Consider the following 18,338-nt stretch of genomic DNA (forward strand, 5'->3'; position numbering starts at 1 on the left):
GATGAGTTGCATCACAGCATGTGTGATATATTAAGTACACACAGGTCTAAGTATTGACAGTGGAGATGGAGAATAAAAGCTGCAAGGAGTTTCAACTTTTAGCCTGCAGTATATCTGAGCAGAAATGTGATGCAGCCCACCAAATGTGGAATTGAGAAGCATATGTTTTGCTTTTAATCAGCCATTAATCAGTGCCTTCCTTTTCTGAATGAGGTCCAAAAGAGAGAAGTGATCTTCAGTAGAAAGGAGAGAAGAAAACCGGAAGTTAGAACTCCAAGCAAGAGGAAGGGCAAAGACAAATGGCACGTCACATTACCATGGTTGTATTTTCAGTGATGGATCACTGCTAACAGCATGTACTGCACATCCATGCTGTATTGCTAGATGTGGCCTAAGGGCGGTGTGCTGTAGTGGAGCATGATGGGATCTATCTATAGAATAACAGTATGTACATCTTTCAGAGACACACACACACACAGCGGGAGAGTCTGTCATGGTTATTTTAATTCTGCAGACAAGAAATACACAGAAACTGTAGGCGGACAAATGTGAGTGGGAGCGAGTTTGACAGTATTATCTAGATTCAGATGGGCAAATACACTTAAGGGTCAAAGAAGCATATGTAGAGATAGAAAGAACGTCCTGTGGAGTTCAGCTGTAAATGTTATCAGCTTGTGCATGGTTATACTGATTTGTTTGTTTTACTTTTGAAAACAAGAGAAAGAAAAGTGATGACGAGTCACAAGGCTGTAATGGATGAGCGATTCATTCTTTATTTAAAAGCATTATTTTTTGCTCCAATTGTCTCAAAAAGTCACCGTTTAGCTGTTTGGTTTCCAGCTGAAAACGTCAAATGAAATGAAGACAAATTGATAGGAAAGTACTTGAACTTCCACAACTAGTTATACTAAAAGTAGGAATGGCAAGCATAGGCTCTGAATGTGAGCATATAATACAGTACAGGATAAATAGATATAACGACTGATGGGTGTTACGGTAGCAAAGAGGAGGGAGAAAAGAACGAGAGGTGTTGAGGGGTGAGAACATGGCAGCAGGAGAAACACATCAATGGCTGAAGTGAACATACTGCATCTATTATACAGTACTGTGTTGTTTACAGATACAGTGACACACTGAACAGTAGAAGGTAGGTAAGTCCCTCTTTCTCTCCTGCTTTAATACTGTAGTAATTACAGCTGTGGTTAAAAAGACAGTCACTGTAAACAAATCAGCAGATTGTAAACATCCCGTTCCCTTTTCTGAAGGAAGTCAAATGTCAAAGTCCATTCAGGGACAAGCAACATTTGCAGAGGGTCAAACAACATTTCATGCAGTGAGAAGTCAGTAAGATATTTGATTCTTGTGTACGTTTTGTTCCAACATGAGATATTGACTTACAACTTACAAAACAATGTGAAGCAGAGAGTTAAAACAAGCTATGGCACATTTTAAGAGACGTAGGTAACTGAAATGGTAACACATTTCACATTTCAAGGATCACTTTTAGGTCATTAACAAAATTTATAAATAACATTTTTGGCATAAAACTCTTCATATATATTATTTTCATGCCATTTCATGCATTTCCTAAGGTTATGGCACGATGCCCTAAATGCTGCAAATGTACTGTTTTTGTCAATAACTTATGAGCTCCTGTTATATCTGGCACATGTTATTTGATACTAAACATTTGTGATTTGTCAAGCAGGATAACGGTGATAGGAGGGCTCTGAATAATCATATAAACACAGCAATTAAGACTCATATGCAGAATATATAGTCTGTACTCTTTTTTTTTAAATGACAATAAATATTTGTGTGGCATTGATAAATACAAGGTGGGTAACACAAGGCTTATTAAAAGCAAAAAAAAACTTTTCAGGCAGTGACTAACACACTCATGTGGGGGGGGGGGGGGGGGCTACTGTGATAAAAAATGTAACAAACAATTTAGAAAGTTTATGAGTCGTATTACAGTTTAGATGGACTGTGTAGCACCCAATAATGTAATCATTTCCTGAAAATGTAATCATTTGCACTTAATCTTATCAGAAGTGTAATAAAACCCAATAATGTAATAAAATGTTCTGACTGATATTGTAACATTTATACCAATAATGTAAAATCTTACAGTTGGGCCTTTTTTTTCTCCAAAACTGAGGATGTAATAATTTGAACAGATAATGTAATAGAAAATGTGCAAGTATACAAAATGTATAATACTGTTATTGTCATGTTAGCCTGCTGAACACATTACTGATTTCATGATGGCACGTTTTATGTTGTTCTCAGGCAAAGATGCATTAAACTAAAATCTTCCCAATAATATAAAAAGGTGTTAAATCATAAGTAAAAATGTTATTACAATATCAGTTCGGACATTTTACGTTACATTTTTAATTTTTCAGGACAACTGCTATACTTTTTGCACCAAAACCAGAGTAAAGTGTGTTGTGTGGTTCAGTTGTGTGGGTTGTTTGGTCAAAGGTCTTATACGTGTCCTGTTTGGTCGCATCATAAGAGCAGAATTGAAAATGACAAAGTAGGGCTTCAACTGAAAAAGCATCCCACCTTTGCAAATTGAAACACTGTAGTTTGGCCAAACTTAAGGAAGAGTTTCACATTTTGGGAAATATGCTTATTTGCTTTCTTACAGAGAGTTTTGCGGATGAGATTGATCAACTAATGAGACAACTTTCATACATGTACAGTAAATATGAGCAGCTGAAAGTCAATAGCACTATGACAATATTTGGATTCTCGTTGTTGTTTAATATTCTTGTTCAATACGTACAAAAACCAAAGTATAAAACAACAATTCATTGTTTTAAGGAGGGTTGTGTGTCGGACTATTTCTCGACTGGGACCATTAACTTCCTGCTACCTTCCTGGCAACTGATCCCAGTCACAAAATAGTCCAACACCAAATGTTTTTACACTTCTGTTTTTATATAAATGACCAGACAGGACATTGTTAACTTTGGACAGAGACCGGCTGTTTCCCCTGCGTACAGTCTTTATGCTAAGCTAACCGGCTGTAGCTTCATATTTACTGTACAGACATCAGAGTGGTATCAATCTTCTCCTCTAACGCTCAGTAAGAAACACATGAGAGTACTTTAACATACAAACAGCTCAGGAAAACCAATCTGCCCGGATCAAACTCAACTCAATGTCCAGAGTTGAGATTTAACTGACATCACATCACTTGATTTATGATATTTTACCAGTATGTCCAGCTACAGTAATCTGACAGTGGACATGTAAAACAACCTCATGATCGACTGTACTGGCCACAGACTGTGCTGTAGGGAGTGTGTCTTAGTTGAATACATTTTCACTGCGAAAGGAAGTGTGTACGTGATGAAGCTACAATGGCAAAACATATGCCAATGTGTGTGTTTGTGTGAGGTGGGTGGGGAGGCAGCGCCAACAGAGATCCCAGGATGAGTAAATTATGTCAAGGCTATAGTTGCCTGATGGGGGGAAGGTTAAGGGTGTCCAGGGCGCTGTGGTAGAGCTCTCTCAACGCTCTCAACAGATGCAGACGACAAAACATCTGGTTGAAGAGATGAGGCAACGGCTCCTGGAAAGAAAGACAAGAGAAAAGAAATGTGTGGGGGAGTTAAAGAAAGAGAAAAAAGGTGAAATAAAAGGGAGGTTTGTAAATGTACTAGTGGGTTTTTGACAGTAATCACATTCTGTCGATGATAAAAAGTCAATGGGTTATTAAATCACTAATCTCGATACAACAAGATTCAGACAACACACTTAAATAAATATATATTTAAAGACATTCATCCACAAAAACAAAGACTCTGAAGGAGTTACCGTCTCCTGTGCGCATAATTCCTTTCAAGTGAATAAATACATTTATACTGTACAAACACAAGACTTGCTTTATTTACGAGCGTGTATAAATATGTACAGTGAATACATCCTTACCCCCAGCACATGGACTCTGTTGTAGTACGAGCTGAAGTCTTTACTGAGAGACACGAGAAATTTACAGATCTGAGGAACACAAACACGAGTTAGATAAACATTAACAGCGAGGTTTGGTTTTAATACACATCTTTGATCAGTATTGCGTTAACCCCCTGACCTGTTCAGTCTTAATATTGACTCTGGCCCCTCCCCCTTCACAGTCTAACGCTTGTCCTGATTGGTCCAGCAGCTCGGAGAATGGAATGAGGTAATTGAACAGGAGAAGCCACTCGCCCTGTCAGTCAAAACACACACAAGAGGATTAACACTGAAAGATTGCTGTGAGGACTTTTGTGTGGTGGACGGTTTAACTTTTTTTTTTAATGGAAAGAAAGGAAAATAAAAAGTGACAGAACCGAATATAATAAACGTGGCACCTCTTCTTTCAGAGCAGAGAAGTCTAGCTGGGAGCCGTCAGGGATTTCTGGGTAAAGACCTGCAGATCAACAGAAAAACTATATGAACAATACAATATGATGCAATCCCAAAACAACCAGTTGTGTAAATTAAATAAAACATAAAACAAATATAATAAAGTATAATTTCTAAAACATATAATTAAATACTCCAACAACCAAATAAAATAAACAGTTGAGAATATTTATTTAGCTGCCTCTCGACCGCACAGGTGAAACTTCTGTCGGCCCTGACTTTATATATTTTATCTGTTAGATACATCATAATATATTTGTTGATTAAACTTTGTATTATTAATACAAATCGGCAATATAACTAGTAACTTAATTTATCAAATGTAGCGTAGTGTAGATTAAAAAGTTTATAATTTGCCTCTGAAATGTATTTGGGTAGAAATATGAAGCAATACAAACATAAATACTCAACATTGTACTCACTATCCGTGTTGCACAACTACTTGTTATGTGACAAGTGTACATGTACATACACTACTTTCTGTACTCAAATAAAATATAAGATTTCATCTCCATTTCTACCTCACAGACCTGTATGATGAGTAAAGTACATTAATGATCACTTGTGTAACATTTTAACTTGCATATGACTAAGACCACTGCTGACCATTTAACAGTTTACCAACAGGACTAAAGAGACAGGAAATGTGTCATGGTCGTATTTGTTTACAGTGATTATATAGTACCAGTTCATCACATTAGAATTTCTGTATTGATTTCTTAAATATGTGTTTAACAGGACACTTTAACATGAGAGCAATTACATCAGGCTGTAACATATCATCACACTCCAGCTGAACTTTTACTGGACTTTCATATTTGCTGTGCCTGCTTTTTTAAAATTGGAATATGGATTTTCATTTATTAAGTTTGTCTTTGTCTTCCATTCTGAGGTTACGGGAATACTGCCGGGCCACAGCGCTGAGAGTTATCGGTTGTTTGTCATGTTGTTGACCAGAGAAATGAAACAAGAATCTCCTGCAGAGCACAGCTCTCACCCTTCTCCACTCCTCTCTCGTAGCTGTCGAACAGAGTGTGCAGTCTGGCGCAGTTATACATCACAAACACGCCTCCTCTCGGCCCTTTGGTGGACACGCCCCCTTCCCTCTGGACGTCCAGTGTCACCTGAACAGACAGCTGTCAATCATTCTGACTCAACTAATTGCAACACAGAAAAAGTTTGTCAAGTCAAACACAGTCGTTCTTAGTTAATCAATATGGCCGTAGCGCATCAACACCTGCATGCAGGGTCTGAAATTAGCACTCGCTGTTGGCAGGGGCGGATAAAACCGAGAGGCCAACCGCCACTTAGGCGGACAACACTGCTATAAAAGCAACAGCTGTAGAACCTTATTTGTTTTCATTGACCGTCAAAGTTCAGTGAATTCTAACCAGTAACCTCCAATAAAAAGACAGAATAATTTAGCGAATGTGAGGTCCTGTGACAGAGCTGGAATTTAGCATGCATATCATGTTTTTGTGTAAATGTATTCGAACATTGAATGACAACATTTTTCACATGAAATTATTTCAATGTAATTCCTTCATTTAGCGCATATGTTTCAAAAGTGGCAGATAAAGTTTCCGAGATGACTCACAGGACTGGTGTGGACCGTTGACAGCAGCTCAAATCTGACAGTGGCAGAGGTCATGACCCTGATGATGTCATCCCACGTCTGACCTACAAGAGGACAAAGAGGCGGGATTTCACTCAAGGTTAATTCACTGTCTCCGTTTAGTAATGCTGATTAGTATCAGTCAGATAAGTGAGGAGCATGTGATTAACAACGGGCCTCATGCAAGAAGCAATATAAGAAGACATTTGTCTTCTTTTGTTTGTATGCACAATTAGTTTTTATTTTGTTAGTACCCTTGGATTTCTTGGATTCACCAACGTTTTCTTATTTTTGCTTTTCTCTTAAGTAAGAGAAAATGTTACTTGTGGTCGAGAGCCCTGTTAGGAAGAGAAAAATGTTTCATATTCCACAAATTGTACAACATAAAGGCTCTGTCACACATATCCGTATGGCAGAAACGTATACGAAAAATAGCTCACAATTTGTCCAAATTACGTCCAACTTTTCATCGGATCGGAAAAATGAACATATACAGATACGCATGTCTAACCTATTGATAGCGCATCACTTACTTATACAAAATGTATCAGACGAATACCCAACGAATGCATAACGTATACCAAAATATGGCGTATACAAAATATCGGCAACATGCTGGTGTACGTAGATATAAGGTAAGGTATAAGTAGTATTCGTTAAGAGCTCGCTGTGTTACGCTGGTGTGCGTTGTTGAACGCCGAGTCTGTGAAAATGTTTTGAGCGTGTTCAAAATTTTAGGACGTACCTAATGTGTGCTTCATAAGTTATGCAAACGTTACACATACGTGAATACGTACGTGACTACGTTAGAGGTACGTTACGTTTACGTCGGCTGACGGTGAACCCTACAGCCAACTTATTGATAACGAGTGGATAACCTATTCGTAACCTATGTTAAACTTATGTCTGACGGAGGAGTAACCTATTAAATGTGTTTCTACAGTACAGCTAGCCTTTTGGGAGCTTATTGGGGTTTGAATATAGTAAAGGCTGCTATTTTATCTGCTATTTTATACTATTTTAATTCGGCTATTTTTATAATACTATGTATATATATATATATATATATATATATATATAGTACTTCAGACTCATTCACATCATCACTGTGATTATTGTACTGTAAATGCTCTTATTCTGTCCTTGTACTAATTGTTATGTTTTTGCTGCAATTCTTGTATGAAAGGTGCTATACAAATAAAGCTTATTATTATTAGTATTATCATTATTATTATTATTATTATTATTATTATTATTATTATATAGGGTCACTGTGAGGAGCTCATCCTCACTTCTTCACAGCACGTCTTGATGAATACATATATACACATACAATACATACAATCTCTTAACAGAACATGAAGAGGAGAATGTTGTTGCATGAGGCCCATTACAATGAGTATGTACACAAATACACACACCTTCTACTTGATCTCCATACTTCATCTCTGAGGCCTCCTTCATCTGACCTCTTCTCAGCCTGGAGGAGAGAAAGAAACAATAGAGATGACGAAAAGCACCAGCAACGCCCACTAGTGTCCATCTAATTTAGTTTAATTACAACTGCAATTTCACAGAGCATAAAAGAGCTTAGTGAGAGTGTTTAGTGATAATAAACATCTGTCAGTTGGAGAGCTAGACGGGGCGAGTGGAGGCGGAGAAGAGAAGAGACAGATTAATGGAGACAAAGGGAAGATAGAGAACCTCAAGTAAGCAAGTAAGTAAAATATTTAGAAAAGAGAAGAGACCACGAAGGGGATGTGTCTTACTGCAGATACTGTGCAGCAGTGAGGTGAGAACCAGGAGTCTTCACCGGCCCACACACCAGATGTCTCTGCAGACACAGAGAGTGGAGCTGGTAAAAATAGGAACACAATGCAATACACGAGTGTGTGTCTCTGTGTGTGTCTGTGGATACCTGTGTGTGTGTCGCTCCACTGGCTCTCCACAGCACCGCTATCTGCTGCTGGCGGAACTCATCTTGACAGGAAGTCACATGTAACGCTGTTGCCATGGCTACCTATAGAAGAGGCAGCAAGGACATATGAATTAATGCTTTGTCCTTTTTAATGAGAACAAAGGAAATGTGTATACTGAACACTGCACAGTTGCGTGTGTCTTACTGTGCAGTCGGCAGTGGCTCGGTCCAGTTGCGCCAGGTGGGAAACACTGTCTCTGTGCACTGAAATAGATACACCAACAATTTCTTATCAGTAAACACACAGTACTAACTATCTTCTATCCTACTCATCTTTTCTCTTAAAAAGGTGTGGTGACAAATGCAGCACTGCTAATGTATTAAAGGAATAGTTCAGCATTTTGGGAACTACACTTATTGCCTTTCTTGCAGAGTTGGGTGACTTTCATTATTTGTCTGTAAAAGTTCACTGTGGAGTTTTGACCTCTAGCAGTGCTATGGAGCAATTAAATGTTTTTATGGGTCACACACACGAGGCACAAGGACCCACGCAGATGACCGGATAAAAGTGTCCCCAGCCAATCGTTTGACACTGTTCCACTGATGGATGTGTTAGAGCTCAAGTATACAAACAGTGACTTTAGGTGAGTAACACTGAATGTAAACCAGGAGACTCCCCAGGGCATCTTTGAGTATATAGTAAAAAAAGAACTGCATATGAGCACCTCTAATTAAATATGTTGCATCTCATTTGGTGGAAACCAAAATCTCCTTGTGGTCTCACCTGTACAGGTGCCAAGGCTGGGGTCGTATCCCAGCAACCCCTCCTCCTGGAACACTCGTTTCAGGTTGACCCTGAGCGCTTCCTCGTTCTCCCCTTCCTCCGCCTTCCTCCCTCCTCCTCCTCCTCCTCCTCCTCCTCCTCCTCCTCCTCCTCCTCCTCCTCCTCCTCCTCCTCCCCCTCCGCTGGTCCTCCTGCCTCTCTCGGTTTCTCTCTCTTTATATGGAGAGTTCTCCAGCGCCTCCTGAATCTTCTCCTCACGCTCCTCATTGGTCCAGTTGGCTGGAGCTGTCGGCCAATCAATGCCCAGAGCTTGGAGAAAGGTGATGATGTCGCTGTCTTCGGGAAGTGTGGGGCAATAGGACACTGCATATCTGAGACAGGTACGGACATTGGTTCTGATCACAGCAGTTTTAATCTATGGCTGCAATTAATTATTTTCATAAGCAATTGATCTGCTAATTACCTTTTTCAATTACCTGAACAGTCTTTAATATGTCATATATTTAATAGCAAATTAAAGTGCTAGCACTAGACTCATTGTCATAAAGGAGGTACACAATAGAGCACAGAGGAATTTGTTTAGGATGAGATTAATTTAACTATTTAGAAATGTGGAATTAACCCACTGACTCACCCCTGTCTTCTTCAACAGCGCCCCCATGTGGTCAGCCAACAGAACAGTCCTCAGCTGGCCCAGAGTCAGTGTATCAGGAGTGGGTGTGTTGGGTTTAGAGTGCAGCGCAGGGCAGTTGAGCACCACACAGCCTTGCCTCTGACTTGAGGGCTTCAGGTACTCTGTAGCTGCGTCTGCCAGGACAGCTCTGAATGCTGCGGCCCGGTCCACCCTCACCCTCAAGCCCTCACCCATTACCTCCCCACCAGCCACAGGGAGAACCCCACTGCCACGGAGGGACAGGACCCTGGACATCACTGCTGGTGGGATCTGGGCGGGTAAATGCAGGTATTAGAGACTTATGCATGCATTAACAAAGTTTATGTGAGGAAGTAAAAAGACAGGTAATTACAAATAAGTTTAAGTTTTACTTCATCAGTCATATGTAGGTTCACACACCACAGGGTCAACGTAATAAGAGCAGTAGCTATATATATATATATATATATGAAAAAGAGGATTGCGTGTACATATGTATGTATGCCAAGTACAAGAGGTGGTCTGATACAGCAATTGATACGAGTTGACATTGTACTAGTATGCCATTTAATATCTTACCTTAAGATATGTCTGAATAACTTGTGCACATGCATTTGTGCTTATAATCTTACAAAAATGCACATAACTGTTAGTGGAAAAACCCTCAGATGTTGATATTTGCTTCAAATACCCATACTATTGCACAATGATGCATGAACACGCCCACAGGTACAACGTGCCAAAGGTGTGGGTTCAACGATCCATTCTTTTATTATTATTTACACTCGCACATAATCTTACTGATGTCATATTTTTTTATGACAGACTAGCATGAACCAGCTATGGAAGAGGCCTCTGTGTGTTTCAGTTGCAGCACAGTTAGTTTTGCATCTCTGGCTTGCAGCTCTATGCGTGTTTGACCCATATTGCATCTGCAACTCATGGGTTAATAATTACTGCCGCAGGCTGTTAATGTCTGGTCGATGATGATGGGGCCACTGATCAATTCATCTGTCTCAGTATCACGCAAACATATCATTTGGGGATTTTAAGGATTCAAGCTTTCAGTATTGTTGATCAGTCAGTTGGACTCAGCTGAGTGTTATAAAGCAGGTAGTTCCGGTCCCCAGTTCCTATTGGCCGAGTCACGTTCCAAACCGTTAAAAACACCTTCCGTCCATTTAAATATTACTGCGCTAAACAAAATCACTCACACCACAGCAAACATGACGGGAACTATACTGCTGAGTGGAAGAATACAATGTCAAAGTGTAACAAGTTGTAACCAGCTATGTTTGACATCATCGCTATTGCTAACGTTTCATGAGAGTGCTATGTATGCGGGGGGGTTTTTAAATGGCTTGTTCGGTGCATCTAGCGATAAAAGAAAACGATAAGGCGAAATGAGCAATAAACCCGTTAAAAATACCGTTACTGGCAACTCAACAGGTATCAGTCAAACCAACCTGTCCGTCCGCATACAGCGTGTTGAGCATCGTGGTCGGCGACAAGAAGTCCCTGTTCCGCAGGTTTTTAGCGCTGCTCTCCTTGAACCAAAGCTTCTCCGGTTCAGGGAACAACCTGTCGCCGTTTTCCCGGCTGGAATCGGGGACATTTTCACGCTTACCCCGTAGTGCGGAGCTCAGCGCCCGGACGGTAGGGGTGATCCGGAGGGGCGCAGACTCCTCGATGTTCTCCATCACCACCACAACACAAACCGGTGAGGTTGCTACCAGGCTATCGGCACATTCACACCCTGCGCATATCTTCTGTTCAGACGCTGTCTCACTGGTCGCTGCTGATGCAGGCTACGTTAAGCTTCAACACTGCCGAACACATGCCAGTTTCCAGCCCTACGGGTGATCACTGATCGATGTCAGATATTGCCTGTAAAGCAGGACTGCATTAGCTGTTTTTTTTTCTTTGCGGAACTAGTGAAGTGCATTCGTGTTTCTTACGAGGTGAATTTTCGTGTTGGACCAGTGGAATATGCATAATAGCGCCATCCAGCGTGTGGCAGAGGAACTGCAATCTCAGCTGCACCGTATGGTCAAAAATATGTGGACGTTTAGGCTACTTGTCTGTAATATGTTTATTCATTATTTTCTGTCACCTAATTGAAGGTTTTTTTTTTCTTGAATAAATGTTTATGTTCACTTTAATTACTTACAATGAGCTTTTTCTTTAATATCTACAGGCCACTTAAATATTATTTACTGACCTGTCTATCGTCTGCATTGACTTTGATCGTGTACTGCCAATTGTTGGTGATGTTAACATTCAGACAGCACTCAGTACTTGAAGGATTATATAGTATGTAAAACTAATCATAATATTAAAGTAGAGTGTAATAATGTCATTATGCATATTGAACATGACAACTAAAACATTGAATTCATTCTGAATTTATTGATTATATAGGTTACATTTTAAATGCAAAAGCAAAATACCCCACATTTCACATTTCTTTTTAAATTAGCATTTAAAGATATATTAAGGCTCTTAAACTTATAAGCACTGTAAGGTGAACTCTTTAGACTGTGGAGCCACTGGTGATGTAGTGTGCATGTCTTTTTGTTATGAAGTTGCATATGTATTGCTATGTATTAACTATTTTTGTTTAATTGTATTTTTGTATATATCTGTTTTTTATTTAGTATGCTATGGACCTTTTTTGCGTTTCTATAATAAAGTTGTTATTATTATTATTATTATTATTATTATTATTATTATTATATTAAATGAAGAACGTATATTTATTTCTTTTATATATAATGGAAGGTTATTTATCCCATTTCTATTCTATTTTTTTTTTTTTTTTCATTTATACATTTTATTCATAACATTGTTTCTCTGTACCATTATGTTGAGTACTGCAATGTTTGTATATTTTAATGTTTTATCAATAAAGATTTCTTCTAAAAAACGTCTTCTTCCGGCGCTGATGTGACGTAAAGGGCGCAAATATACAAGGGAGGTGTTTGCAATAAGTTGAGACTCTTCAGCTGAAGAGAAGATGCACAACTGGCAGGAGAACGAAATCAAAGAGCTGTTGACCATCCGGGGGTCGGAGGGGATCCGGGCCCAGATCACGGGCACGGTGAAGGACTCTGTGGTGTACAGCAGGATGACCAAACTGCTGGCGGAGCGGGGGGTGTACAGGACTCACATGCAAGTGATCAGCAAACTGAAGGCACTGAGGAAGCAGTACTCTAAGTACTACCAGCAGAAGACCCGCTGCGGGAGCGACCGCGTCGACTGGCCGTTTTATGAGCAGTGTCACCGGGTTTTCGGGAATACCCCCGAGCCGGACCCCACGGGGAGCCCGGTAAAACGTCAGAGGAGTCCCACACCTCCACCTCCTCCGCCGCACAGCATCAGCGAGGAGCATCGTGAGGTTGTAGTCGGGCTTTGGGATGAAGTTGACGACAGGGAGCTCAACAAGCACCTGGGAACAGTGGAGGCAGAGGACGAGGAGGAGCAGTACAGCCCGTCAGAACAGCTGCAGCCCATCAACACCAGTAAGCATATGTGTTTCTGTTATTACTGTGATCAGGAAAGATGAGATGACCTGCAGGGTCCTGAGGGCAAAACACCAAGTCATATTTATCTATAGCACATTTAAAACGTTGACCAAAGAGCTGTACAATGAGATTAAATAAAAACACTGTAATACTCAAATAAAAAGGCAGACATAAATAATAAGACGATATAAGTAAATTAATAAAAACATAAAATAGACATTTTAATAATAACCACAAACGGCATTGCACAAACACAGAAAACTAAATAAAATACAAACGTGTAAAAAACGGAGTGAGGATTAATGGTTTCATAAGAGATTTGTCAGAAAGATTTAACCCGCATGTTTTTACCAATTTACAACTAGATTAAAGGTCAAACCAGCCATCATATCAAACCCTACTGAGGGGCTCAGCAGCTACAGGGACACCTTCCCAAACTAACTGTGGTCATGTTCATGCTTCTGCTGAAAACACACTGTGTGCTTTGATTAAAATATGGCAAAAACAGACATGTCAGTACACACCAAATTATACAAAACCGCCCTTGTGTTAAGTCTTCTCACTCAGAGTCGGACAAATATCCCTCATATTTAAGATTTAAAACCATCTGAAATAGCGCTGTGGGCATTTGTCACAAAGCGTTCTCAAAGTCATGTGAAAACGTACTTCTAACCTTCAAAAAGTCTTAGGTTTTGTATCGTTATGATGTTTGTTTTGCAGAAATTCTTCTAATATAGATTCAAATACACATTACAAGGGTGAAGGCTTTGTTATTGCTGTTGGATTGGATTTGAAAGGAAGATATGACTACAATGTTTAATGGATACAAACACCCTCATAGTCACGGTATGTATCGGCTCCAGCTTCATCAGTGATGGACACTCAGTCGGACACGCTCATTGTTGACCCTTTTCCATTGTAATGTGAAGCAAGTGGAAGTGAATCGATAATAAATTAAATCAACAGGGTCAATTATTTGGACATTATAATTTATTAACGTACAAAACCTACAATTTATAAGCTTTACAAACGCCAGTCGGACAGCAGTCATTTTTACCTCGTTGTAAAACGCACTTCATTCAAACTCTCAGTAAAACTATACATCTGTCCTGTTGCTGACTGACTTCTTTTGTTTTCTAGCCTACGCAATTCCATCGAAGAAAAGGAAAACAACGGTGATGGAGCAAGTCTCTACGTTGGTGTCGGCGACAGTCAGCCAGCTCAGGGAGATGGACGCTGCCATGCAGGCGCAGGAGGACGCCCGGCTACAGAGGCTGATGGAGCATGAGCAGGAAATGCAGAACAATCTAATGAGTCAGCTGGTGAACATGCATGAAAGGATCAGCCGAGAAAACCACGAGAGGCACCTTGAACTCGTGGACAGGATACTGTCGAAGTTCCCTTCACCTTCTGCACCTTCGGGTCACTGACTTGACACTTCCCGTGTGAGTGACGAAGACGTATGACGGTTGTTCAGGTGAAGGGAACACCAGCTGACTTGTGCCGAAGCCCACATTCCTTTTATTTCACTGTATTTTCAACAGTGTTCTGAAAAATAACTGCGATAGTCTCTCATTTAACCGAGACTCTGCTCACTTGTATCTAATACAAATCCAGGTTATAGACATGTTCACACTACAGGCCGTCATGCTCTGCTCTGACTCACTCATAGTGAGTATACAAACACAACATGTACTGTTTTTAGATTTTGAGTTGACCCTTGAACAACACAATTGTAAAGTGACTTGTGCTGAAAACACAAAAGATCAATGAAGCTGCATCATAATAATAATAATAATAATAATAATAATAATAATAATAATGAGCTGTAGCAGCAGCATTTCACTTCAAATAATATAATTGTATTTATAATATTACCCTAACCCTTGTTAAATGCATATTATAATGCAAATGTAATTTTGCCATGACAACATGGCATTGTGTTTATGTACAATTCCAACAATGTTACCGGAAACTGTTATCTGAGGCGTTTGGTTCACGGTCCACATAAACATGCTCCGGTGAGGTACATCCATCCAGACAGCACGTTTCAACTGAAGGCTGAGTTCACACTGCAGGTTTTATTCAAACGGTTATAAAATATTTATAACTATAAACTCCAAATGATGAAGCCTATTTAAATTGTCCAGCTAGACCAGTGATGGTCAACTAACGGCGATGTGATGCCGGGTGGCCCGCACGCCATTTCTGTTGTATCTTTAATGTAAATAAGGTGCCAGAGTGCTTTAAAAAAACAACATTAAAAATAGACTAATAGAGCTTGTTTATATAAATGTACAGACCGCTGAGGATCTTTAAGCCCTGTATGTTATTAACTGGCCCCTTGCAACATGTCATTTTTCATAAGTGGCACCTGGGCAAAGCAAGATGAGTGTCCCTGAGCATGTTTATGTGGACCGTGAACCAAACGCCTCAGATAACATTGTTGGAATTTGGCATTTAGAGAAAGTGTTGCTGTGTCGAACATTGAAGTGGATATCATGTTTCAGCGCTGCTCCCCACAGGGAGAGGAAACCAGAGTAATACATTTTACAAACTGAGACTGTAAAATGATTTGCAGTAAGCGCTCGAGTCGCGGTTCTAGGTGTTATTCTTGGCTGACACGAAATTCCCGGTTGCGTTTACTGTTGTCAGCAATCCGGGAGAAAACGTGTCATTGAGGAAAAACACCGGCCAACTAAAGTGAGTCATTACAGAGTCATTACACTCTTATATATCCTGCTCAAAATGGAAACGCAGCGTTTAGCAGAAGCCATACTGGTGTTAGTTTCACTTTCCTTATTTGTTTGAGAGAAACAACTATAATTGCACCTTGAATGGGACCATCTGCATCAGAATGGGGAGAGTATAAAATAAACTTGTATTTGTAATTAGTTTGTATACCGTTACCAGTGTTTTACATTAATTGTTTTGTTTGTTTTTTCCTTTTTGAAAGAACAATAAAGTTCAACTGAAATAATGTGAATGTCAAACAAGCTGATTTAAGTAATGCAGAGTAATCTGATGCTAACTGATTTGTGATGCTCGAGCTGTTGACGGAGAAGCGATACACGTCCGCCCGTCTGCTCAGGACGTCCTGTGCATCGTGGGATGGAAACTGAGCCCATAACCAGCTGGGTCTCAGAATCACAGCTGCATTATGGGTTCCGTTACCATCCCACGCACCAAAACGAGCTTCAGGTCCAGGCTCAGGTCTGCTCAGGGTAACGCAGCAAAAGAAATAACTTATTGACAGGGGATAAAGGTGAATTCACCCGAGTCAGACCAACATTTCCAGTTTGAACTGCAAGTCCTGAAAGAATTTGAAACTGTTTTATAATCAGTTATGTAAGTCGCAGAGTTTCAAAGTAAATAAGACGAGCAGTATGCAACAGAAAGAAAGAAGTCAGTTAATTACATTATGTTTGGTTTACAGATGATCTGTATAATGTTTGTCTCATGTTTGATTGGTACAGGACAGCATGCCACCTTGTATACTGCCCATGTACAAAACACAACTCAACTTAACATAAAACAAGACAAACGTTAGAAAATCTCCTCTCGGCTGTAATTTAGTGTTTAACAAGTCCCTCTTGAGTTGAGTAAAACCAGAAAATCACTGTAAGGAGATTTAGTTTTTGAAAAAGCAAAGCCCCTTGTGAACACCCAGCAGCTGCCTCATTATGATCGCTACGAGAAGGTAATTATGATTTAACTTAAATAAAAAATATTAAAGCCCTTTCTGTATAGAATCACAGAAGTTGCTCTTGTGACTAAATATAATAATCATATGATCAAATGGTTTCTCACTTTGTTTAATACAAGCACAAGTTTATTTTTTTTTAACTATAATCCATTTTGATTTGGTATATGTGCGGTACAAATGCAAGCAAATTAGACACTAAAACTAATCGGCCTTTAGCCGAGAGTTCTGTATTTAAGTAAACCATAAATACTGTAAATAGATTTTCTTGTGTTTGCTCGTCTGACCATTTTTAAAACATTTGTATCCAAGCAACTAATACAGATAACCTTAAAGTGGTGGCAGATTTTTAGCCCTTTTTTAAAAGTCTATCATGAAGTTTGACACCGCTCTGTTTAATGTGGGAAATTGAAGCTTAATAAGTTGCTCTTGAAAATTTGAGAAAGATTTAATTAAAAAAAACAAGATTTAAAATTCAGACACTCCCAGACTGTAGGTTAAATATTTGAGCAGGGAAAGTTAATCACTGACAGCATCAAACTTACAACTTCCAAGTAGCTTTGTGTAGCTGTGTAATGGTGCACCATCTTGAAAAACCTGTTGTGTATTATCTGTTGAGTGTCTGCCAGCAAGAAGGGACACGAGAGCTCAAGAGAGCTGAAGAAGAAAAAACCAAGGAAGACATTTACATGTAGGACTTTTCCTGTGGGGCTAAAAATAGCTTTAGGAACCTGATTTAAAGCTGCATTTATTTCTTATATGTTTAAAGGCTTCAAAAAGCCTCAAACTGAGAACTAAACCTTGACAGAAAAGTGACAGTTGGTGAAACAGAGAGAGGACTTAGACAAACTTTCCCTTTGTCACCTTTACTTCAGCCCTTGATAAGAGCCCCTGAAGACTCTTTCCGACAATGAGAGGAGAGATGAAACAGGCGGTTATATAAGCAGTAAAACAAGATTTATGAGAAGAATGTGAGGACAAAGTTTAACAAGTCAAAGCAGGAGAGGAAACGAGGACTTAGTTTGAACTTAAAGCCAATAGAGTGAAAGCAAAGTGAAAGTACAAAAAGACACCAGTACAAATACATTATTCACATGATTATACAGTTTGTAGAATAGTATTTAAAAGTTCTCCAGCTCACCAAGCTCTCCGAGCAGCAGTGTCTTCATCTGTTGTCCTGTCTGCCAACAGCTCAGTCTAAACTTCCTCTTTAAATACTGGAGAGATTCATTTCACTTTCACTTCTCCTGATCAGACAAAACTCCTCCTTTCCTTCCTTTATCCACTCCTTCCCCTCTCCCTGCTAGAGAGACACGGCTACTACTATCCTCTTATGTTTCTTTATTTCAAATACACTCTAAGTCGACCTAAATGCTCACTTGTAAGGTAGATTACATGTAAAGTTGGATTTATTTTCTTGTCTTGAATAGCTTCCAGGTTATGTGTGTCCCAACATTTTGTTCCGATTGGTCTAAAGTCTTGAATTCTTGTACAGGCATACTTTGGGCAAGTATGTAAAAGTATAATCTTTAACTTTTTCGATCACATTAAAAATCCTACTTTTATCAATCAATATTTTTTCAGATGACATATTTTTCGCATTGCATATGTTTGCTTACGTTCCAAATACTCAAGACATTTTCTTATCATACAGTTCCTTATGTAAACTGATCCCTGTTTGTCTATGGTATGACTGACTGTGTGTATGTTAGACAGTATGTGC

The 18,338-nt window shown here is 39.5% G+C and overlaps 2 protein-coding genes across 2 annotated transcripts; one reads left to right on the forward strand and one right to left on the reverse strand.

Moving 5' to 3' along the window:
- Window positions 1-1,777: 1,777 nt before the first annotated feature.
- Window positions 1,778-11,485, reverse strand: dalrd3 (DALR anticodon binding domain containing 3). The gene is made up of 13 exons (XM_029435664.1): window positions 10,855-11,485; window positions 9,363-9,679; window positions 8,737-9,107; window positions 8,158-8,216; window positions 7,953-8,054; window positions 7,804-7,868; window positions 7,456-7,514; window positions 6,017-6,099; window positions 5,417-5,543; window positions 4,365-4,423; window positions 4,106-4,222; window positions 3,946-4,014; window positions 1,778-3,586 (listed from the first exon to the last, which is right to left on the reverse strand). Exons 1-13 carry the CDS (start codon window positions 11,086-11,088, stop codon window positions 3,467-3,469), a joined length of 1,782 nt encoding a protein of 593 aa, XP_029291524.1. The 5' UTR covers window positions 11,089-11,485; the 3' UTR covers window positions 1,778-3,466.
- Window positions 11,486-12,247: 762 nt separating this feature from the next.
- Window positions 12,248-15,892, forward strand: LOC115010833 (uncharacterized). The gene is made up of 2 exons (XM_029435663.1): window positions 12,248-12,909; window positions 14,053-15,892. Exons 1-2 carry the CDS (start codon window positions 12,405-12,407, stop codon window positions 14,340-14,342), a joined length of 795 nt encoding a protein of 264 aa, XP_029291523.1. The 5' UTR covers window positions 12,248-12,404; the 3' UTR covers window positions 14,343-15,892.
- The last annotated feature ends 2,446 nt before the right edge of the window (window positions 15,893-18,338 follow it).

This window comes from Cottoperca gobio, chromosome 7 (assembly GCF_900634415.1).
Source record: "Cottoperca gobio chromosome 7, fCotGob3.1, whole genome shotgun sequence".
In the NCBI taxonomy this organism is placed as follows: domain Eukaryota; kingdom Metazoa; phylum Chordata; class Actinopteri; order Perciformes; family Bovichtidae; genus Cottoperca; species Cottoperca gobio.